This window comes from Prionailurus bengalensis, chromosome B1 (genome assembly GCF_016509475.1).
Source record: "Prionailurus bengalensis isolate Pbe53 chromosome B1, Fcat_Pben_1.1_paternal_pri, whole genome shotgun sequence".
NCBI lineage: Eukaryota > Metazoa > Chordata > Mammalia > Carnivora > Felidae > Prionailurus > Prionailurus bengalensis.
In genome coordinates, this window is record NC_057344.1 from 76,463,752 (window position 1) to 76,488,358 (window position 24,607).

Here is a 24,607-nt window from a genome sequence, read left to right on the forward strand (position 1 = left end):
TGCTAACTTTAGGAATGATGTAGACCTCCTGAATCTACTCTCCATTGCTCTTAATTTTTTTATCTTCCATCTCTGTGTTTTTGACTTGTGTTCTTTAGAATTTTGTTGACCTGTTTTAAAAAAATTTTTTAACGTTTATTTATTTTTGAGAGAGAGACAGAGCACGAGTGGGTAAGGGACAGAGAGAGAGGGAGACATGGAATCCAAAGTAGGCTTTAGGCTCCAAGCTGTCAGCACAGAACCTGATGTGGGGCTTGAACTCACAAAGTGTGAGATCATGATCTGAACTGAAGTTGGACGCTTAACTGACTGAGCCACTCAGGTGCCCCTGTCAACCTGTTTTTTAGATTGCAAATTCAGTTTTCTGCAGTGTCTATTCTGTTACTCAGCCTACCTGTTTAATCTTTTATATTCATAATCATAAATTTAATTTCTAAGAACTGTTTCTTATTCTGTGGTTGTTTCTTTTCCATGACAAACTAATCTCTCTCTCTCCTTTTCTCTCTCTCTCTCTTTAATAGATATAACCTGCTTTTTCATCTTTGAGGATACCACTTAGAATATTTTAAACATTCTCTTCTATTCCCTAAATGTTTCTTTTTGATCCATAATTGCTCATTCATTTTGCACTTTCCCTTTTAAACCATTGATTTTTTCCTTAGATGTTTGATTAGCATTGGTCATAGGTACATGTTGATGAATAAAAGGCTAGATTGGCTGATACATACATAGTGGTTTCATTTTCCAGGAATGCTTTCCTCTGAATGACATAACTAAAGTGTGTCAATGGTGTCTTAATGGGGTATGCTAGCAAGGGGATTTTTCTGTAAAGGAGTTGGAAGGCAAGGTCAGACCCTTAAAATTGCCAAAGTAAGGAAGTTACTATTCTATGGGTGAGATGTATCTAGAAATGGAGTGGTTTACTGTATTACACCTGTGGAACCTGTCTTTTCTCTCTGTCTCCCAACAATTTCTGGGTCTGAAGTTATTTTAAATCCTAACTTACCCTAAACTATACCCCCCCCCACCAGTTCCCCAGTCCCCTCCTGGGCCTCTTCCTAGGCAGATCCCCAACTTTGTCAGGATAGCAGTACCAGATGTAATTGGTTGTCGAACAGGCTGACCAGTGCTGAGCAGCTGGATCTGGTGATCTGAGTACAGCTCTAAGTAACTATCCTCATGGTTGTCTAAGGGCCCAGCTTTTATTCTTTGACTCAGAAGGAGCTCCCTAGAGAGAATTCATGTTTAACCTCTGATGTCTTTGACCTTGGTTTCAAATTTCTTAGGATGTCTCATCCATTGATGACTCCCATTCTTGTTTTGTTTTTGTTTAAGTGTTGTTATGGTTCGACTCATATTTTTATTTTTTTATTTTATTGTCAATTTAGTTTAGAGGCAGTGGGGTGGATGCAATTACTTCTTCCACCATCTTGAATGAGTCAAGTAAACATTTCTGTATGTTTTTTTCACTTAGAAGCCTCAAACCTTTATCCATACTCTGTTGAACTCATAAATGTTAGTAGCATAAGATTATTGATAGCACTAGGTAGTGAATATCATCCTAAACATAATATATTCCTACCCATCCTCTTCTTTTGCTTTGTTTCTAACCTCAGTTAATGGTAGTATATACCATGCACCATATCATGACTCCTGCTTCCTCCCTCAACACATATTGTCCATTTCTAATCCTGTTTGTTTCTACTCAACCCTCCTACTTTCATTTCCTCCTACCCTTTTCTCACAAGATTTTCTTGTTTATACTGTTTTTAGTGGTCTCTCTTCTTTCATTCTCCACCCCTCCACCCCAGTGCATTCCACCACGCTACTCTTTCTTCCTTGCCTACAGAAAAGTACAAATGCTAACATATAACATTCATGAAGTACTGCAAAAGATCCTGAATTAATTTTGTAATATCATTTCCCAATATATTTTCCTCACACACTAAAATATACCTACAACTGGATTACTCAGTACTTTCCCTCAGTTATTTGTGCTTTCACTACTATTGTATATAGTTCTCCTAAACTCAGATGGTTTTCATCCCATATTTACTTCTCACATTTTGCCAACTTAAAGTTATGCTCAAACCAAATGCCATCTATTCTAGCCTTGAAGATTTCTTAGCCACCGCTAAACCGTCCCTTATAATTGATATTTTAGTAGCTCCTGGGCATTCATTGATTTAATATTCACCATTTGATTATTCACTAGAAACCCTGTAAGTTCAAGTAATTTTCGTGTCAGCTGAGATAGGAATTTTTTATTCCTGTTGTAAGTCAAGTATACCAGTACAAATGATTGATAAAACTGTATTGAAAGTTGAAAATGCAGTTAACTCATGCTATAAAGATATGCACAGGAAATACATGGATTTTGGTGAAATTGTTATTTGAGAGAGGTCTGGGAATTGGACAAATATCTTTGTTAAGGTTTTCTAGATTCTTACAATTCTCATGACATTATAGTTAAGAATGTTAAGGTTCTTCTGCACTTTCTGTACTCGAAGTATGCATTAGAAATGGTTTGCTATTGTGTCTCAACATATATTATAAGTTTGTTGAACTGAGCTTTTTTTGTGTTCCAATTGTATTCCACAGTCTCTTATTCTCTTAAGGCAGTCAGCATTATCACTGATTCTTCTTGCTCTGGGCCAGAACTGGGTACATCAGAGAGGTCTGTTCCTGATCAAACTGAGCCTGAGGGTGGCTAAGATTGATCTCACTTACCTGCTTCTGCAGGTGTTTCATTCATGGCTCTGTGGGGAGAAAAGATGTAATACCTTACTCAGGTTTCTGATAAAGTAGAATTGGATCTTTATTTAATGTCTTTATTGCTGGATCCACTGACCAAATGGAAGTGTCCACTGTTTCTCAGACCTATTTTTTAATCACTTGTGGTGCAGGAATGATGCAAACAAACATATTTCAAATGTGTCTGAGTCTGGGTGTGGAGTAGTGTGGAAATCTTAGATAGCGATGACAGGCAAACCCAAGATATCTGAAAGTCTGGTTTACATAAATGACACATTAGCTGCCCCGGAGCCAATTTCTGATATGTGGCTAATATAGCTTATATTTCTTCCTTCTCACTGCTCAGTGTTTGTGTTAACTATCATTAAGAGTGGATTTTGTGTTGCAATTAAAAGGTGGTGGCTAATTGTATTTGGAAAGAAAATCACCAGCACCCAGATTGGTGTTGTATAAAAAGTTTAATAATTATGTTAGGTCATTATATTCTTTTCTAAACACTTCACTCTGAAGGTATAGGAATTAACAAACAGTATTCCAAACGGAATTCATACTTGCCTCATAATCTGTTCAGTTTTATAATGAATTGTCCCTATCATCATATACCTATATCCATACTCTGTTGAGCCCATAGCTTAAATGTTAGTAGCAGAAGATTATTGATAGCACTAGATTGTGAAATGGAGCTATTCTCCCAGTGTAGGTATCTTGTCATAAGACAAGACACCCAAGTGCAAACTCTTCCATATTCTTAGGAATTTATGAGAGGGTGTTTTGTTTTGTGGAGCTGAAGAAAACTGCAGAGACAGTTGGAAGGAATTTGAGGCCCTGTGTTCAGTCTCAACAACACACTATCTGATACTGAAATATAGGTGTGGCTTGTGGTGAACAGCATTTCTACATTTTTACCCCTGTAGTTTATCAAACGAGTTGGGACCTCCAACCCTCTGTTACAGAGGGACTTGGGATTCTTCAGATCCAGGTTTGAAAATTTATACTCCCTCTTTATTTAACTAGCTTCTCTGAGACTTTGCTTCTTATCAGTAAAGTGGAAAAGACTTACATCATGGGAGTTCCATGAAGATTAAATGAGAATATATTAAAATGCCTCTAACATAATAAAGACTCAGTGAAAAATAGCTGTCATTGTTGTCATTGTTGTTATGCTGATAGCTAATTCTTGTATTTATCTCAGCTGTGTTTTGTGACCTGGGAGCCACTGAAGATGAATCCCCTTGTGTAGCTTCCTGTATTTCTTTGTAATAATTGCGTTGCTCTTTTCCTCCCCTTAAACAGCGCATTTTTCATTACATGAATATAGTGTTTGCTAATACTACAACTCTGAAGCCACACTTCAAAATGCTTTTATTTCAAATCAAAATTATTTGAAGCCTTTGCATGGTAATGCACAGTCTTCTGCACGAATTAATAACACACCCCACCCTTCTGCTCCCTCAGCCCCCAAAAGAAACACCAGACAATATAGTGGCATTTTAGCTCTGATGATTTCCAATTTGCACAGCTGTTGGAGAGAACTCATACCAGTATATTCAGTGACAGATAGGTTGTACATACTGTGTGTAAGGTGCTCTGCTGGCCATTACAAGGAGTATAAAGGCCCTATCTTTTTTTTTTTTTTTAATTAAAAAAAATTTTTTTTTTCAACGTTTATTTATTTTTGGGACAGAGAGAGACAGAGCATGAACGGGGGAGGGGCAGAGAGAGAGGGAGACACAGAATCGGAAACAGGCTCCAGGCTCTGAGCCATCAGCCCAGAGCCTGATGCGGGGCTCAAACTCACGGACTGCGAGATCGTGACCTGGCTGAAGTCGGACGCTTAACCGACTGCGCCACCCAGGCGCCCCTAAAGGCCCTATCTTATAGGAACTTATAAAGTGAAAGCAATAGGATACGGATAAAGGCAATTATAAAGTGATTCAAAATGTGCTGAGTGCCAACAGGTGCTAGGCACTGTGTGGTGGTGGGGGTGGGGAAGCATTATTTCTGCCTGTGGGGAATCAAATAAGGCTTCAAAGTCGACATGGCAGATGTCTCTCAGGCCTCCTCTTAAAGATCCTGTGTCTCGGGCATCTGGGTGGTTCAGTCGGTTGGGAGTGCAATTTGTGATCTCGGCTCAGGTCATGATCTCACGGTTCACGGGATCAAGCCCTATGTCGGGCTCTGCGCTGGCAGTGCGGAGCCTGCTTGGGATTCTCTCTCCCTCTGGTGTACGCTCTCTCTCTCTCTCTCTCTCTCTCTCTCTCCTCCTCTCCCCTTCTCAAAATAAATTTTTTTTTAAAGGTTTCTGTGTTTTTTTTAGAACTGTGAAAAATCAGAACTGGACACTTATTTTACAGGCATTCTGCAGTTAAAGAATATAATGAGACAATTGGGCATTCTCCTTGCTTGTGTCCCAGTAGCCTTTTGAAGGTGTTTGTGTGGATGGAAGTTTGTTAATAAAGTGGAGAGGAAGGAGACAGGTGGGCTTGAATTTGCAAGCAATGTGGTGTACAGAGAATACATTCTCAATTCCTAGGTAAGGTAATGTGGCAAGGCCTGAATGTGGCTTTACCTTTTCTCAGTTGAAAGGAAAAAATTCATCATTCTACAGTAGAGACCAAGAGTGCCCCACTGTGGATAAAAATTGGTTTGAGGACTCAATCAGAAAAATCCTTTATCTGTATAGGACAAGTTTGCACAGGCAAATGATCTTACATCAGAGTGAAACGTACAGTATTTGGAATACTGCGATCTTCCCTTTGTTTCCTGCTACCCTGTAAATAAAGGAGTCTCTTGGTTAGAGTGGTTTCTGATATTTGCTCATTTTGCAGAGACAGGTGTAAAAAGGTAAAACTTTGTTGTAGCATCTGCGAATTAATCAAAACTAAAGGAAGAACAGAATGTAAGAATGGGCCTTTTGTCCTTTAAAGAAAAAATAATAATCTTTATTTTTACCCTAACAGCTGAAAAAGCAACCTGTGATTAAAGATATTATCTATCCTTTGACACCTGAAATAACAATTTTAATCCTTATTTTCTGGATTCTTATAAAAGAAATTCATACTATCCTAAGATATAGATGCCATTTGCTCTAATTTTATAAACATATATAAATATTTATAATATATTACAAATATATAAATATTTTACCTATTTAGGTTATTTCTTTATATCACTCATTAATCCTACAGAGGAAATTTATTTTAAAGTTCTTGGGGCTCAGAAAATGATTGTGAGGGCTAATTCTGACAGGATGGACTGGACTTCAAGGCATGGGAGGGATGGTGATCCTTAGTTGGCACAGTTTGCATTCTGAAGGAACTGCCTCTGTCTGCCTTTGAGTTCTCTTTCTCCTTTCTGCTGCTTACTTTTAGGGCTTATTTATCACTTCTGTCAGAAGCTGCAATGGGAAAATGAAGAAAAGTGAAAGTGCAGATTTATTAATTTTTTATAGTTAGCCCTTGGTTCAGAAGGGTAAGAGGCTGGAGCGATTAGGTAAGGGAGGGTTTGGAAATTATTTATTAGTACAGTCCTGTCCTCTTGACCAGTAATAAGCAAGAAAAAAAATTCTACAGAATTAAAAAATCCATACTGGACACAGGGTAATTAACCTTTTTAGATAATTCTACTCACAGTATTATGAACTCTATGAGTATTGTTTCCCTGATATTACCATCATGATAGTAGACATTTATTGAGCGCCTTTCTTAGTCAGCAATCTTACTATGCTTTTTTTATTATTAATTTTCTTCTTTTTTTTTCTTAAATGTTTATTTTTTTTGAGAGAAAGAGAAAGTGCATACATGAGCAGGGGAAGGGGAGAGAGGGAGAATCCCAAGTAGGCTCCATGATGCCAGCACAGAGCTGACGTGGGGCTTGATCCCACAGAATGCGAGATCATAACCTGAGCCGAGATCAAGACTCAGACACTTAACCAACTGAGCCACCCAGGGACCCCTTCTTTTTCTTCTTCATTTTTTTTTTAAGTTTTTTTATTTATTTTGAGAGAGAGAGATGGGGGAAGAGTAGAGAGAGAGATGCCCAAGTAGGCTCAATGCTGCCAATGCAGAGTCCAATGCGGGGCTCACACTCATAGAACCTAAGCAGTTCTATGACTTAAGCAGAAACCAAGAGTGGGACGCCTACCCAGCTGAGCCACCCAGGCTCCTTTGTACTATCCTTTATATGCATTTCTTTATTTACTCATTCAATTTAATGAGATCGGTAGTACTCTTACTCCCTTTTAGAGATGTAGATACTGAGGCTTACATATCTTGCTAAAGCTTACATATCTTCTTGCTGAAGCTTACCATGTCTTGCTAAAGTCATTCAGGTAATAAATGGTGAAGCAAAAAAACTCAAAATAAGGCTTGTCTGACATGGAGTCACTTAATCTTTGGGTTGTCATACTGAAATATGTATTGATTTCCCTTTACAGGCATGACCCAGTAATAGATACCTGGAGGCACTAAGTATACTCCCCTTTGTGGAACAGTGTAATTCTAAGATGCACAAATGAACCTAAACAATGGCAGAATCAAAGATAAATAAGTGAAATGATTATAGAAAGGACATATTTAATATAATCTTAAAAGATCAGAGCTTGACCTGATTGGATTGGAATGGAGATTCCTACACTTTTTTGTTTTTGGATCTGGCCCTACACCAGTAGGAGTTGAGTTCAGTAGAAAAGTGCCATCTACATGTCAGGCATGGTGCTGGCCGTGGAGATCCAAACCCAAGCTCTGTGTGAGGGACTTTGATTTTCCAGGGGACTGGATGGTGATGATAAGATAACACTGTGTGCCAATGGACCAGATATCAAGTCTGATTTTGTAAGAAACATTTCATCCTCAAAATAGTTTGGGAAATGTTGTGTTAAAGTTAAACAAATTTTTTTAATTGCAAGATTTCTCAGAGCCTTTAAGATACTAATATGCTTTGTGACTACCAAGAGGTTATTATAACTTGGGAAACACTGAAAGAAATGCCCGTTATTAGGTCACTCTCGCAAGTTACCTTTCTTGTGGCATCTTAACTCAAGGTAAAATTTATGACTCCGTTAGAAAAACCCTTAGAAATGACCTAGTATCTTGAATATGGGTCTAATATTTTTAATTTGGTAGTTGAGAGAATAGAAATTTATATTTAACTAAAAGGTCTTTTTTATCCCTTCTTGAATCACAAGTTTCATTTGCTGAAAAGGTGTGATTTGATAACAAAGAGAGGTCTGAAAGTAATTATTAAGACAATCATTAGGGAGCCTGAGGTGGGAACAGCAAGGAGAGTTGATGCCACCCTGTTACTAAGCCTGATTCCATATCTGCTCACTCGTCACCTTGCTCCCAGGACCTGAGTGGCACTGAATAAAATGTCCATCTTCCTAAAGTTTCTACCAAATGCACCTTGGGATGAAAAGGGGCAGTGGCTCTGATTTTTCATCTCTGAAACTACTAACTTAAAAAGCCTGATTCAATAGTGAGTCAAACTCAATAATCATAATGATTCAGTTGGACCATTTTTAATGTTTACTTGTTTTTGAAAGAGAGAGCATGAGCAGGGGAGGGGCAGAGAGAGAGGGAGACACAGAATTAAGCAGGCTCCAGGCCCTGAGCTGTCAGCACAGAGCCCGACACAGGGCTCAAACCCATGAACTGTGAGATCATAACCTGAGCTAAAGTTGGACACTTAACCAACTGAGCCACCTTGGCATCCCTCAGTTGAACCATTTAAAAAAATAACTTTTAAAGTAGCAGTCTGTTGCTAAATAGATGATTCTCCTTCAAGTTGAAATGTGCTGTGATTTCTTCTCCTATGTGTGGTTTGGTTTGGTTTGGTTTGGTTTGGTGAGAGCTACATTGAGACCAGAGTAGACCAAATGTGGCTCATTATAGGGCAGAGGGGATTCTTAGATTACTACCATGTTTATAAAAAGTAAAAAATGTATGGGAATATTTAGGTAGACACATTTTTTTACCAGTAAAGATAGCCCAAAGAACAGGGCATCATTGGACATTATCATTATCAACAAACATTCACAGAGGGCTGACTGAAACAGAGTTTAAGAGATTAGAGTCCTTAAGGGGCACTAAGGAATCTACTCCTGAAATTATTGTTGCACTGTATGCTAACTGATTTGGATGTAAATTTTAAAAAATAAAAAATAAAATAAAAAAAAAAGAGAGATTAGAGTCCTGTTAGGGTTGCCTGGCTGATACAGTCAGTAGAGCATGCTACTCTTGATGTTGGGGTCAAGAGTATCCACTGGGTGTAGGGCTTACTTAAAAAAAAAAAAAAAGACAGTCTTATAGTCTTGCCTTCATCAGACATGCTGATTAGATAAGGGGATAGACCCATGCCTAAAACCTTAAATAATAAGACACACTGTCGTGGTAAGTGTCAATTTAGATAGTATGAGAATTCACGTAGGATGTGGTAGGCAGAATAATGTTGCCCCTTCAAAGATGTCCATGTCTTAAACCCTGGAACCTGTGAGGTTGTTATATTGTGCGGCAAAGAGGAGTTAAGGTTGCTAATCAACTGACCTTGAGACGAATAGATAATTTTGGATGATCCTGGTGAGCCCAGTATAATCCTTCGTGTCCTTTAAAGTGGAAAATGGAGGGGCGCCTGGGTGGCGCAGTCGGTTAAGCGTCCGACTTCAGCCAGGTCACGATCTCGCGGCCTGTGAGTTCGAGCCCCGTGTCGGGCTCTGGGCTGATGGCCCAGAGCCTGGAACCTGTTTCCAATTCTGTGTCTTCCTCTCTCTCTGCCCCTCCCCTGTTCATGCTGTGTCTCTCTCTGTCCCAAAAATAAATAAATGGTGAAAAAAAAAAAATTAAAAAAAAAATAAAGTGGAAAATGGAGGCAGAAGAGGTCCGAGTGAGAGAGAGAGAGACTTAAAGATGCTGCATGGTTGGAGGAAGGGGCCACAACCCAAAGAATGCAGGTGATCTTAGGAAATTAGAAAAGGCAAGGAAACAGATTCTCAGTTTGAGCCCTCAGAAGGAATGTGGCCCTACAAACACCTTGACTTTTAGCCTAATGAGACCTATTTTGACTTCTGGCCACTAGAACTACATAAGATAGTAAATTTTTGTTGTTTTAAGCCACTAAGTTTGTGGTAATTTGTTACAGCAGCAATAGGAAACTAATACAAGGATGCTGAAAAGAAATGGGAGTCAGGGACATTTCATGAAGAAGGTGGTTTTTGAGCTAGGCATTAAAGATAGGAAGAATAGTAGTAAGAGAGTCATACAGTTTATCTTCCAGGTACTAAGTTCTTTATACCCTTTATATCCTTTAGCTCATTTATCCTCACAAAAGCCATCAGGATAACATTCTGCCCCATTGTGTAGATGAGAAAAACAATGTTTAGAGACTAACTTAATGTAGTCACTACAAGGCAGTACCAGTCACTACCACTAGTAAATAGTTGCCCTTTTAACAACATGATGACAGTTGGCATTTATTGAGTGCTTACTTTGCCCAGGCAGTGCTAAGGATGTCACTGTCATTATCTCATGTAATCCTCTTAGACTCTGTGCATGTAGTAATTCATAATTTTTCTGAGGCATGGATTTGTCTGGCCAGTAACATGGCTGAAATGGAGGAAAAGAAACTAGAACCCGAAAATCCAGTCAAGACACATCAGTCTGACAAGTGCTGATCAGAATGTAAAATATAGGTAAAGACAGTAGGCATGGGAAAGAGAAAGCAGATTCCACAATCTGCTTCTTTGTTGAAACATAACTCCTTATTGAAAAAAACTTCCCTTCCATCTCTTAATTTCTCCTTCCCTGTGTGGTTAAGGTGCTACATTTTAATGAGTTTAGGCATTTTACAATGAAAATTAATGAAAGGTGTCAGTATTGACAGTGCTGTAGACCAAACTTTTCCACTTACCCACAAAAGCGTGGGTAGCAGTCACGTAAACTTCTCTATAATATGTCTCATTTCTCTCCCACAGTGGTAACTCACCGAGATGGTCTTTAATTTCTTGGTGTAGTAGTAACTTTAAGTTCAACGACAGCAAATGTGTATTTATTGAAAATGTACCATTTAAAAGAACAATATACTATTTACTATGGGAGTCTCAAAAGTGACTGAAAATGAGTTTGGAAACATACCTGAACAAGGGTGGTGAAATGGAATCCAAAGGAGGAGATGAATAAGTATTACTGTCAGTAATTTTGTAGATTGAACCCTGGCTTCTTTTCGAGTAGACATATATTTGTAGTTTTCTTTGCCTAAATAAAAGAACTATGTAAAGACTTTAGTAAAGTGTCTGAAACTCTGATCTCATATATGTACAATTCCATACATGGTCTATTTGAGTGGAACTACTTTCACAATCTTTTAATGAGTCACCAAAGTAAGCTTCATGAACCATAAATATCTTCTAATGGATGGATCCATTGTTTTATTTATTCTAATAAATAAAGGGGTAATGATAGTATTGCTCCAAGAGTTCTTTTTCAGAATGTGTTGATCCTTTAGTTAATACTGATTGGCACACAGCATTTTTGTAGGTTTGATTGATTTAAAAAGATAATATAGCGATGTCTGGGGTGGCTCAGTCGGTTAAGTGTCCCATCTTTGGCTCAGGTCATGATTTCGTGGTTCATGAGTTTGAGCCCTGTGTCTGGCTCAGTGCTGACAGCTCAGAGCCTGGACCCTGCTTCGGATTCTGTGTCTCCCTCTTTCTCTGCCCCTCCCCTGCTTGTGCTCTCTCTCTCTCTCTCTCAAAAATAAATAAATGTTAGAAAATAATAATAACATACTATATACTCTCAAGCTGGAACTTGACAATAATACTTGGGAGTACGGTTCAGAATCCTTTCATAGATAATACTAATTTTAAAGATAATATTCATTTTAATACTCCAGTATGAGGTACAAGACAGATTGCATTATACCACTTCTTACTTATATTGTGAGCATGTCTGTGTGTTTTCATTCATGTAGTTTGAGTCTTCCCAGTAATTTCAAAGAATGATTTAGGACTTTTCACTGCCAACTTGAGTTAGTAGTCTGAGTTCCCTACCCAATGGGGTTTGATTTTTCTATCCAGCAAAGTGATCAAAGCCAAATCCTCAAAGCCTGAATGTCTTACCATGGATTCTAATAAGTTCTAAGTTAGCCATTCTTCATGGTTTTAATCAAAGCAAAAGATGACATTTGCATTTTTGTCATCTTCATTTCAAAGTGTTTGTCCTATTATTAGATTCAGAATCATCCTGGATGGGTTACACATCAGTAGACTCTGCCTACCCATTCCCCCAAAACTGTCCCTGCCAGAACAGGAGCCCATTTCTACGTAAGTGGAATGTGACCTAAATATGTAAACTTTGAATCCATGTATGTCCATATTACTTAGAATCAGAAGTCATCATGGCAGGAAAATTTGGGTAATCTGGAGTTCTCATACTGAGTCGACGACCCATGATAGCTTCCTACCACTCTCCTGATCTCTGTCCCTTTGATGTGCCATGGGTTCCCGCATTGCCTCCTTTACATCTGCCAACAGCATTTACACACATACAGCCATCAGCCCCCTTTGCACTAGTTCTGCCTCATTTTCTGCCTCTTTCTGTTTGCGGGGTATTCTTCCATTTCCTCAATTAGCTTTATTTACCAGGAAACATGGATGAGTAGGAATAGGGAACGCAAGCATGTTTTCTCTTTCTCCCTCCCCACCCTGTGTGTGTGTGTGTGTGTGTGTGTGACATATACCTACAAAACCAAGAGACTTTTACATAACAATCCCGCCGTGCTGACTTTCACATTGAGAGTGTATTGGTGAACTTTAAGTGACCTAAATCCTCATGCTCTGCATGGTGGGCCCCTGGAGTGAGTGCATTACCCACAGCAAATGTGCAGCATTTGGCAACTAAATTTTAGAGCATTCTTATTTTTAATAACTCCTTTTTTTCACATAAATGGTAAGACTTTGGTCTCGTAAGTTATTTGTATGATTTCTAAGTATATAAAAGTTCAGGAATCCTTTGCAAGTATATTCTTTCCTAATTATTTAAAAATTAGAAACTCTGGAAAAAATCGGGGATGTGTGCCAAAGAGTATTTGATCTGAAATAAATAAAATCCATATGCTTAAAGCACTATATATACTTAAGATGAAATTTCCATATTTGCTATGAATTTGTTTTCATTTTTCTTAAGGGAACTTTATCCGAATGTTTTGTTATTGTTGGCAAGATCCAGATCCTGAATCTCCCTCCGTGCTTTGTTTTGTTCAGTCTTGGATTTTGGACGAAAATAATAGCCGTTTATTAATTTGCCAAAAATTCAGCATCACCACTAATGTTATTTCTTGACGATTACACAATTGTCTTGGCTGTCATAAAAATTACTTTGCTTCAAAGTAAGTATATAAAAATTTGTATAGACACACAAATACACAATAGACACATGCTACATATATGTATATTCAAGCAAAAAGATAACTTATGTGGGCACCTGAGTGGCTCAGTAGGTTAAGCATCTGACTCTTGATTTCAGCTCAGGTTATGATCTCACGGTTTGTGATTTCGAACCCTGTGTCAGGCTCTGTGCTGATAGCTCAGGGCCTGCTTGGGATTCTCTCTCTCTCCTCTCCCTGCCCCTCCCCTGCTCTCTCTCTCTCTCAAAATAAATAAACATTAAAAAAATGTTTTAATAAATAAAAGATGGCTATGATAAAATGTGAAATCCAATTATTAGCACACTTTGAGAAAAAACAAAAAGACAAGAACATGTGTTTTAATTTGTTTTCCATTGTCAAGAGCTGGGGAATGGGGAATATTGTGAGTAATGGATAATTTACCCTTACCCTCAAACTCTGAAATATATGGGTCTTAGGAGTAGCATGCTATAGTCACTGTGTATGTATATTTCCATAGGAAATAACACTGAGTGAATTTGGGAGGGAATGTTTAAAGTGTCTTCCAAAAGATTATCAACTAGTTCAGTAGAGGTACTGTACTGAGGCATTTGTATCTTCTTAGAGCACAAAGTATAAAATGACTGTAGACTTTACTGTTTTAACCAAGAACGAAGGAGAGCTATGAACCATTCACTTCCTGAGTGGACATGTTCCAGCTGTGCAGATTGGTCATAGCACATCTGCCAATCAGAACAGGCCCTGGAGGGAAGCCCTCGGGTGCTGAGTCTTGTTTACTTGCATTGTGACTCTGTTTCTCCCCTCCTGTGTTGTACCAGTAGGGAGTCTTGTAGGGGGGAATTTGCTATTACATGAGTAAATAAACTCTATGAAACTAGGATCACAGCCACATCAAATGGTATTACGGGCAGACTTTTAGCTCATCTTTAGCCACAGGTAAGAGTTGTTGCTTTTTTATATGAGGAAACTTGATCTGCGTCCAGTTTATAGCTTTGCTTTGAGATATTTTACTTTTGTTAGCAGAACTAGCAGCCTATTACTGAAGAGGAACGATTGAAAACAATAATGATTAAATTGTGCGCTTTGTTGCTAGGACTTTAAATCTTTAGTTCTCAACAAATGAAAAACCATGGTATTTTTATTTGAGGGGGTGTAAAACTAAGGTAAATTAAAACGAAAGTTTTAAAAGCGGCAGTAACACTAGGTCACTGTGTAGAGAAACTGGAACCAGAAGCATATTAACGTTGTGCATTTTGGAGAGCATTATATCTAAACAAACATGTTTTATTGTGAATCTTCCTACTTGTTAGTCTTTCAGAAAACATACTTCTTGTGTACTAACGCCTTGGTTTGAAAAAAATTTCGTTTTCATTATGAACCTATTCAGAAAGAATTGATACATATATTTAACTATGTGAATCCTATACGTTTTCTTCCATAATTCTCTCTAGAAGTTTTATAGTATGTTTTTATTATAAATCTTTATGCTGCTCCACGAGCATAGGGGGAAATAAAAGAGTTCCTGTCTAATCTTTGTTTTGCCATTAAATTCTATATTGTTAGTATTAATTCAGAAGATACTTTGGAAAACTATATTTTGATAACATTGCATGAGATTTTTAAAAAGTCATTGCATAGGGTTTTATTGTGGCGTATACATTGCTTTCTGTTGTTTTTCCTTAACACTGAGACCTTTTCCCTTTGTTTATTTTTAAGCATGTACTGAAAAAAAAATTGTTACTTGGAGTAAAAAAAAAAAAAGACAACCTGTGGATTTTGTAGTTCTCTCTCTTGTATATAATAGTCTTCAGTGGATTAACAACATTTTACAGAGTCCCAAGAGACACTTTTGAAAACTTCAAGCAGCCATGCTCTTGTCAATTACCTTATAGCAAAGTGTCTCACCCTCAGGACTATTGACATTTTGGGTGAGATAATTCTTTGCTGTAGGGTGCATTGTAGGATGTTTAACCGCATCCTTGGTTTCTCTATCCACTAGATACCAGTAGCTCCCTCTTACTCAGTTGTGACAACCAAAAATGTCTCCAGGCATTGTCAAGTGTCCCCTGGGGGAGGAGGAGTGAAATTGCCCCTAGTTGAGAGTCACTGCCCTCTATAGCACATTAGACCTAATTATCAGTGAGACCTTGAAATCCAACTTCTGAACAGTTTTGGGCAATAGAGAGTTAAGAATGAGGCTGTATGGGTCTCAGTATGTTTGCAGATGTTGCTGTAGCTGACTGCTCATTTTTTTTCCCCTCCCCATCCTGTTGGAAGCTTTTGCCAACCATGATTCATGGAATGATTTTTTTGAGCTGAGTAATCTGTGGCTTTTCAGTTTCCTTACTTTCTTTCCTTAGCTAAATTTGTTTGGGTTTTAGCAAAGTGTTTAAAACAGCAAAGATCTTTGTTTTGGGTTTTTTTTCTTTCACAGCAAAGATCTTTGGAAATGAAATAATACATGTAATGATATACTTTCCAAGTAGATGATTTTAACCAACCATAAAAATTTTACATGCCTGTCTTTGTATCCTTTGTACCTCTTCTGTAAGATCCTCTCAACTCTGATGAAGAGCCTTATACAGGGGAAGACACAGCAACCTTTGAACAGTGCTTTGTGAAATCTAATGGTGTAGCAGCTGGTATTTAAGAACTTTTTTTCCAGGGCTTCTGAAGAGCATTTTGACATGTAACTGTCTTCTTTCTTTACAGATTGCAACGAACGAAATAAACCAGAGCATCGTTCTTCAAGGTATGAGTTTACACTATTTAATAATTCTGTATAACACTTCTCATTTGGAAAATATTTGGAGGTAGTACAAGTATTCCTTATAGAGTTCTTGTATATTTGAATCTGTGGCATTCAGAGAAGCTTCACAAGGGAAACATTTCTTTTTATTCCCTGAACATATTCTTTATATTTCATGAACAAAAATTCTTTATGAAATTATTGATTATACCTGAAAGACATACTTAATTTTGAGTATTCCTATCAGTGACAGGTAAATCTTCATAAAAAAAAAAAATTATTTTATCTCTATTTCCTTCCTTTGGTGGTTTTCTTTGACCGATATTTTTATAAGTGTGCATTTCTTTTTTCCTAATTATAAAACTAACATGGGCTCACTGTAGAAATATTAAAAAATTTTTTTTAAATACAAAGTATTAAAAAACAAAGCAAAACAGCTTGTCTTCCATTAGCTACAGATGGCTGGTTACTGCTAAAAAACTTGTGCAGTTCTTCTAGTTTTTGTCAGTATATATGTATTCCAGTTGAATTCTTTAAGTTCCTGTTACATAGTTTCAAAGGGCGGGAAGCCTGTTTCACTAAGCCTCTCACTCACACTGAGAGTGTATTTCAAACAAGACCTTCACCAGCACTGAAGAGTATTCTTAAAAATCCTTGTCAAACTTACAGGTAGAAAATTCTGTACCTTCTACTCCTACACCAGAATGACAGGCCTGTGTTCAATTTTTTTTTTTCCCTTTAGCCTAGTTCTGTGAAGGATTATAATTTCTTTAATACCATTTTTACCTTATTCCACAGTACATCACTTTTTCTTTGCATTTTGTGTTGTGGGAACTGATAATATGGTAATAATGCGTTTACTGGGTTGACTGTTCTGATAAACCAAATACTGATGCTTTTTCAAGGTATCAAACCCAGAATGCACTGACCTCAAATGAATAAAAATACAAAATCTATGAAAACTCCATTAGTTGCTCTTCCATCTTGCAGAGATGGTCAGTCAGAACAGGTTAGTGAGACCTAATCTGGGAGGAAAATACAACAGAGTATTTGGAATATAAGGCTGATTTTTTTTTCCAGGTATAATTCACATATGTAAAAGTTCACACTTCTTGGTATATGATTCTAGGAGTGTTGACAAATACGTACAGTTATATAACCACCACCACAATTGTACAAAAGTCTGTAAGACTGATTTTTTTTTTAATACTTAAAAAATAATAGGAAAAGGCAATGTAAGAGAGAAGACTTTGACAGCGTGTTTAACTGTGAATGGCATGAAGTTGGAATGGTAAAAAAAAAACAAAAAACACTTCGTCTGATAAAATCAGGATCCGTAAGACTCTTGGCATACTGAACATTTGACTAAATCAAACCATGTAAGTTTTAATTGGAACAAATATAAATCCTTACACTTAGGTGTGAAAGACCAATGGAACATAAGGAAATAACGGGGTTATAACTATGTTTGGAAAAAAAGTCTTGAAGATTTAGTTCTTCATAAATTTGTCATAAGTCAATAATTTTATGTCATTGCCTACACCTCACTCAAAAATGTCAGCATTGATTTAATTGTACTGAAAGAATTATAATGTCCAATATAAGAAAAGTCATAGCTCTAGACCATAGTTTATGATACTATATCCAATTTTGGATCCACAAGGCCTTGAAAAAGTGAAGTATGCAGTGACTGTCTATATCGATATCACTTGAGGAACTTAAAATCAAAAACAGAGTCCCATACTCTACTCCAGAGATTCCTATTCAGTAAATATGGAATGAGTGGATCCTGGGAATCTGTCTAGTAAAGAAATCCGTCAGTGATTCTGATGTATAGGCAGGTTGGGAACCACCAGCATTGAAGAAAGCAGCTGAGTTGGGACAGGGAATATGAAAGAGAAGAGTAGGGTAGAAATCAAAGTTAAGTCACAAGAAGACTTGTGTAAGGAGTTTGGTGAATTTAGCCTAGGTGTGCAAGTTAGGGGAGGTATATGGGACAGAAGTAACTGACTTTGAGCACCTCTGAGCAACTGGCTGGTATGTAGAAGACACTAGCAGACTTGTTCCTCCTAAATGCCTGTCCCCACTACCAGGAACCAGGTATCCTTGGAGGAATGGCTGATACCAGGTCTGGGGAGGGGAAAGTACAGGTGAGCCTGGACTCATGGTGTGATGGGAAGAGGAAATGTTCAGCTAATGGGTCATGTCAAAAGGCCTTACAGGGTGCCTAGGGGTGGTTCAGTTTGTTAAGTAACTGATTCTTGATTTCAGCTCAGGTCATGATCTCGAGATTTGTTAGTTTGAGCCCCATGTCAGGCTCTGTGCTGACAGTGTGGAGCCTACTTGGGATTCTCTCTTTTCTTCTCTCTCTGCTCCTCCCCCATTCGTGTACTCTCCCTCCCTCCCTCTGTCTCTCTGTCTCTCTCTCTCAAAATAAATAAATAAAGTTAAAAAGATGAGGAAAATGTATTTTTAAAAAAGCATAGGAGGCGGTTTCAGGAGCCTCCCACTGGCCAAATCTGGGACAATTGGGGTATCAAAAAATTTTTAAATGATAATGGATTCTAACACATTGGATTTTTAAAAAACCATGCAGGAAAGATCATAGAATCAGAAAATCATCATTTTATAATTCTTAGTGTAATAGTTGATTCAGGCAAGGATTATCAGTAGCTCCTAAAAGTTGGGTAAAAAATAGTTGGAGGGACATACATTTACACTGCCTTAAAATTATTTTAAGCTTCCAGTTACAAAGGGGAAATGTACCTTTTCAATGAATAGATCTAGGGATCTCATTCTTAATCAGGCAGTCAACTTATATCATTACTAGTGAGACATCCTGAGAGTATGTGCCTCCACATGGTGCATTAGCAATACACGTAGATATCACTTACAGGCTAGTAATCCTGGTAAAACCAGATCATGTAATGAAAAATACTAAAAGGCTAAAAAAAAAAAATCTAGATTAAAAGAGACTGAATTTTTCTTTAAATTGGAATTTTAAAATCCAGATTTTTATGGGTGCCTGGGTGGCGCAGTCGGTTAAGCGTCCGACTTCAGCCAGGTCACGATCTCGCGGTCCGTGAGTTCGAGCCCCATGTCAGGCTCTGGGCTGATGGCTCAGAGCCTGGAGCCTGTTTCCGATTCTGTGTCTCCCTCTCTCTCTGCCCCACCCCCGTTCATGCTCTGTCTCTCTCTGTCCCAAAAATAAATAAATGTTGAAAAAAAAAATTAAAAAAATAAATAAATAAATAAAATCCAGATTTTTATAAACACTTTGGGAATAATTAGAAAAATTTAAATATGAATTTTACTTTAGATAATATTTATTAATAAAACTTAGGTATATAATAGGAATGCTGTTTTGTGGGAGAATGTCCTTATTCTTAATAGATGTACAAGAAAGTAATAGAGGTGGTGTAGTCTTATGTTCACAAAATAAATTTCAAGTGATTTATGAGAAGAAAAATGAACAAGAGGTAAAACAGAGTAAATATGGCAAAATAGTAATTGGTGAAAAGATGAAGGATATGTGGGGTTAATTGTGCTGTTCCTTCAACTTTTTCAGTAGACTTGAAATTTCCAAGTTAAAAAGTAGCAGTGGAGGGAGCTGTTCTGTGTTCCATAGAGTCCCAGAGGGCAGAATGTGCCTCCATGGGTAGAAGTTGAGGGGGATTATTTCTGCACAATGTGAGAAGGATTTCCTAACAGCTGGTCAAAGATGGAATGGGTCACTCTGTAAGGGAGCATTGTGAAAAGCTAGACGAACTAGTGCTGGGCATAAGAGAAAAGGTTCACACATTGCAGAATTATTATTCTAGGTGGTTCCAGTTTCTTGCTCATTCAATAGCCAATAGGTATTTGTTCAGAGGCCCTAATCTGGGCTCAGGGTACCATAGAAAATAAGAAAAAGTCTGAGCACAGAGCACCCATTGTTTTGGATTTACACTCCCAATCTCAGGGATCTAGTCTTCCTAATTTCTGCTTCAGAAAATGCTTGTGGTACTCTTCAGGATATTCGGAAAAGACTCAGATTCTCAAGGACTATGCTACTAGTCCTGGTAAGCTTAAGTATTTAGTACAGTGCCCGGTCCATGATAAGCACTTAATAAGTAAATGTTTGTTGAATAAATGACAGTTGTAGTTCAAAGAGAGAAGGGAAAATGCCACTATTTTTCCCTTGCAAATTGGGAAGAATCTGACTCTGGAAAGCTCACCCATAACTGTTATTGACTATGTTTGTTACAAGTACAATAAGAAGTAATAAGAAAGGAGAGACGTTTTTCCAGGAAAGGCCATTTTTTTCTGTCCAGAGGTCTGCTGAGACTGGCAGTGACCTGTTCTTTTCCTGCCATTGTCAGACGAGCAGGACTACCCCACCAGGCCTGCAGTGTCGGGCAGAATACCTGCTGCATCAGTAGAGCAGAAAGGGGGGCTCCTGGGTGGCTCAGTCGGTTGAGCGTCCGACTTCGGCTCAGGTCATGATCTCATGGTCCGAGAGTTCGAGCCCCGCATCGGGCTCTGTGCTGACAGCTCAGAGCCTGGAGCCTGCTTCGGATTCTTGTCTCCCTCTCTCTCTGACCCTCCCCCATTCATGCTCTGTCTCTCTCTCTCTCAAAAATAAATAAACATTAAAAAAAATAATTAAAAAAAATAGAGCAGAAAGTAGAGAATATAAACAAAAGTCACTTAATTTTGGTATGTTTGTTGGTTCTCCTCAGGCCACTCATTCAGTAGCAAGAATGATGGCGTGAACGCCAGCAAGGATGAGATGTGTTTCTTTTGTTTGTATTTTTATAAGGCCAAACACTTCTATAGCTTTCCCAGTGAGAAGTGAATAAATCTGGATGTCTGCCTTTCATTTCAGTGCTGAAGGAAGGAAAGCATTACTCTTATCAAGTTAAAAGAAGAGGCCAACACTAAGACCTCAAGCTAAAAATACTGCTTAAGCATCTCTAAGTGACTTGCTGGATGCTTTTTGATGAGTTTTTGATGTTGGTGTTTAAAAATTTTGCTTATTGCTGATTGAGCTTTGTTGAAGTCAGAAATATTTGCCTTCTTCTTATCTTTTCCTTATTAGTTTAAATACACCATTTACCAAATTGATATCCCATGGAATATTCTTATGTAGGATATTAAGCCGTTTACGAGAAATAAATACTCATGCACAAAAAAGTCCGTGAAAAGGTGAATTAAAACAAAATTAGACAGGGGCTCCTGGGTGGCTCAGTTGGTTAAGTGTCTGACTTTGGCTCAGGTCATGATCTTGCAGTTTGTGGGTTTGAGCCCTGGGTCAGGTTCTGTATGGACAGCTCGGAGCCTGGAGCCTGCTTCGGATTCTGTGTCTCGCTCTCTCTCTGCCCCTCTCTTGCTCATGCTCTGTCTCTCCCTGTCACACACAAAAAAAATAATAAAACATTTAAAAAAATTTTTTTAAAAGCAAACAAAAGAAAACAAAACAAAATTAGACTTTTTTTTTTTTTTTTTGCTGTGACTCCAGTAAGAGTCTTTGAAACGCTAAAGTACATTATAGAACTCCCAAGTGAAAGATTTACTATGCAGGACTTTAAAATTTTGTTTGAATTTGTAACTTCCTTTCCCAGACACAACTATTAATAACATATAGGAAAATGTGCTATGAAATGACAGTTTGGGAAACTAATTGAGAGAGAAGTAGGAGCTAAAGATAATAAAGAAAGTTAAGCCCCTGTGGCAAGCAGTGTCAGGAATGGAAAGTTACGAGCTCTTTTTACTACCATACCAGCTCTGAATAATAGATCCCAATGACTTATGGGGGCTGAAATCAGCTACTTTGTCTTAAATGTTTTACCTACTACAAGGAAATAATTTACAGCAGCAAAACAAAACAAAACAAAAAACCCACAAGAAGGCATTGAAATGAGAACCCTAAATCTACTACTCAAGCATTATCATTTGAATCTGTCTTCCAAACACCTTCTTAAAACCACCTTTAAGAAGTTACAATCCCCTTTGACATCTATTTGTAAAATTCAGTGAAATTTCAGAAAAATCACACAAAAAATGTTTGAACTCAACAAAATGAAATTTTAAGGAATAGGAAGAAATACCAAGGCATTTTTGAAGTTCAGAAGAGGGAGGTGGACTCCTGCAAGTAATTAAGACAGTGTTTTGTCAACAAACAGAAGGACAGGTCAAGGGAACAAAATAGAGTCCACAACAGACATAGATGGATACACATAGTTCTGTGTCTTATGCTGTAATAGGGGCGGCATTCAGATTAAAGGGGGAAATGGACATGTCAGCAAATGATGCAGGAAAAATTGATTATCCATATTTTTAAAAATTCAGATGGAATTTGTTTTATATAAGGTAGAATCTAAATACATAAAAGTCCAAAAATGAAACTAAAACATTTTGAAGAAATAAATGAGACTATCTTTATGACTTTGGGGTAAGGAATGTGTTCTTAAACAAGGCTTAACAAGTACAGACCACAAAGAAGAGGATTAGTAAATTTATGTGAAAATTTAAACCTTAAGTACATAGGGGTGCCTGGGTGGCTCAGACAGTTAAGCATCTGGCTCTTGATTTTTGCTCAAGTCATGATCTAATGGTTTGTGAGATCAAGTCTCATGTCAGGTGTGGAGCCTGCTTGAGATTCTTTCTCCCTCTCTCTTTCCCCCTCTCCCCACTCGCACACACGTACCACTCTCTTTCTCTCCCTCAAGATAAATAAATACACATTAAAAAAAACACAACACCTTATGTGTATGAAGACCTCAAAAGCATGTGAAAAGCATGGGTATGCAATGCACACAGGCAGCAAAGGCCAGTGTCTATAAATAAATGTGTCCATAAATAAGAAACTACATAACAGAATGAAAAAAGACAGGGAACTATGGCTAGGGAACTCACAAAAGATGAAAGCTAAGTAGCCAACTAATATTTGAAAACCTTATTTATCTTGCTACTATTAAGATATACCAGTGACATGATAATGTGATACTATTTCACTTCTTTCAAGTAGGCACAGAAATCTCAAAAGTTGATGATAACAAGAATGTATGAAAAAATTTGGTGTATCCTATTTAGAGAGCAACTGAGCAATATCTGATGAAGCTGAAAATGCCCATAGCCTACAACCCAGCAGGTATTATATGCCCTCAGGAAATTGTTTCACATGTGCCAGAGAGGAACCACATACAAGAATGTTGGGAGTAGCACTGTTTGGATTAAGGGAATTTACTATATATGGCAACGTAGGTTAATCTCAGAAACATAATTTGGGCTGATAAAAGGCAAGTTGTAGAAAGATAGGTAAAGAATGATACTATTTGTATGAAGTGGAGGTCCGCAAATGGGCCAAATCTGGCCTGCCACCTGTTTTTATAGGAACTCATTCATGCTCATTTGTTTGCATATTCTCTATGGCTGATTTTGCATTTAAACAGCAGAGTTGACTACTTACAACGAAAACCATATGGCCTTCAAACCCAGTGTGGTCTCTGCGCTGACAGCAGAGAGCCCAGTGCAGGGCTCCATCTCACAAACCATGAAATCATGAGCTGAAGTTGGGATGCTCAGCTGACTGAGCCACCCAGGCGCCCCTTGCTTTGCAGATTTCTATTTCATTTTCTCACTTAAGAGTTATACAAGTAGGGGCACCTGGGTGCCTCAGTCGGTTAAGCATCTGACTTTGGCTCAGGTCATGATCTCACGGTTTGTGGGTTTGAGTCCTGTGTCGGGCTCTGTGCTGACCGCTCAGAGCCTGGAGCCTGCTTCCGATTCCGTGTCTCCCTCTCTCTCTGTTCCTCCCCTACTCGTGCTCTCTCACTCTCTCTCTCTCTCTCTCTCTCTCTCTCTCTCAAAAATAAACATTAAAAAAAAAGTTATACAAGTAATACATGAAAACACTTTTTAGTAGTACAGAAACATGGTGTCTGCCTTTATTCCATAGGCAACTATTTTTAACAGTATAGTGGTTCAGTGTCTATCCTAGTCTACCTTCTATGCATATATATAGTGTATATTCAAGTTATATTTACAATAGCAGGGATGAGTGTGTGTAGTATATATGTATATATGTGTGTGTATATATATGTTTGTATATATTTATGCAAACTTGCCCTTTTCATTTAGATTTTAGAAAGTTTGACCATGTCACTTTCTCCTTCATTATTTTTTTAAACTGCTACATAGAATTTTCTCATGTAATTATATTATTATTTACTTAACTAGCCCTTTATTAATAGCATTTGGGTTGTTTATCAATAGCAGCAGAAATACTGCTGCAGTAAACATCTTTATGTTTGTATCGTGTGCATACATATGTGAGAAAGCCTCTGTTGTTTCTTTTAAGTTAGATTTTTTTCCCCCAAGGTTCTATTGAACTCTTACTCTCATTCATAATTATCTTAAGTTTTGAAATGTTATATACCTTACATTTGTACTCTCTTCCCTACTCTCAGGTCGCTTCATGATAGTTTTGTGTCACTGCAGGTTCAGTAGGGTCCATTTCAACCCCCCTCCACATAGTATAGCCTGAAATGTCACCCTGCACAGGGAGACATTCAAACTCAACATGCAGTATATTTGTAGCACATTGGTCAGTACACTCAGATTTAATAATTGATGATGTTAAAATTCAGCAACCACTTTGTTATTAAGAATTTGAAAGAGTCTTGGTTTTCTCCATTGGTATCCTGTTGTTGGTCTTACAGAGAT

The 24,607-nt window shown here is 37.8% G+C and overlaps 1 protein-coding gene across 5 annotated transcripts in view; it reads left to right on the forward strand.

Annotated features, from left to right (window-relative positions):
* The window catches only part of SH3D19 (SH3 domain containing 19), a 188,222-nt gene that overhangs the window by 76,991 nt on the left and 86,624 nt on the right, over window positions 1-24,607 (forward strand). For all 5 annotated transcript variants that reach the window (XM_043567522.1, XM_043567539.1, XM_043567531.1 and 2 more), the window contains exon 2: window positions 15,865-15,904. In XM_043567522.1, the coding sequence (XP_043423457.1) occupies window positions 15,865-15,904 (40 nt within the window). The remainder of the gene's footprint in view (window positions 1-15,864; window positions 15,905-24,607) is intronic.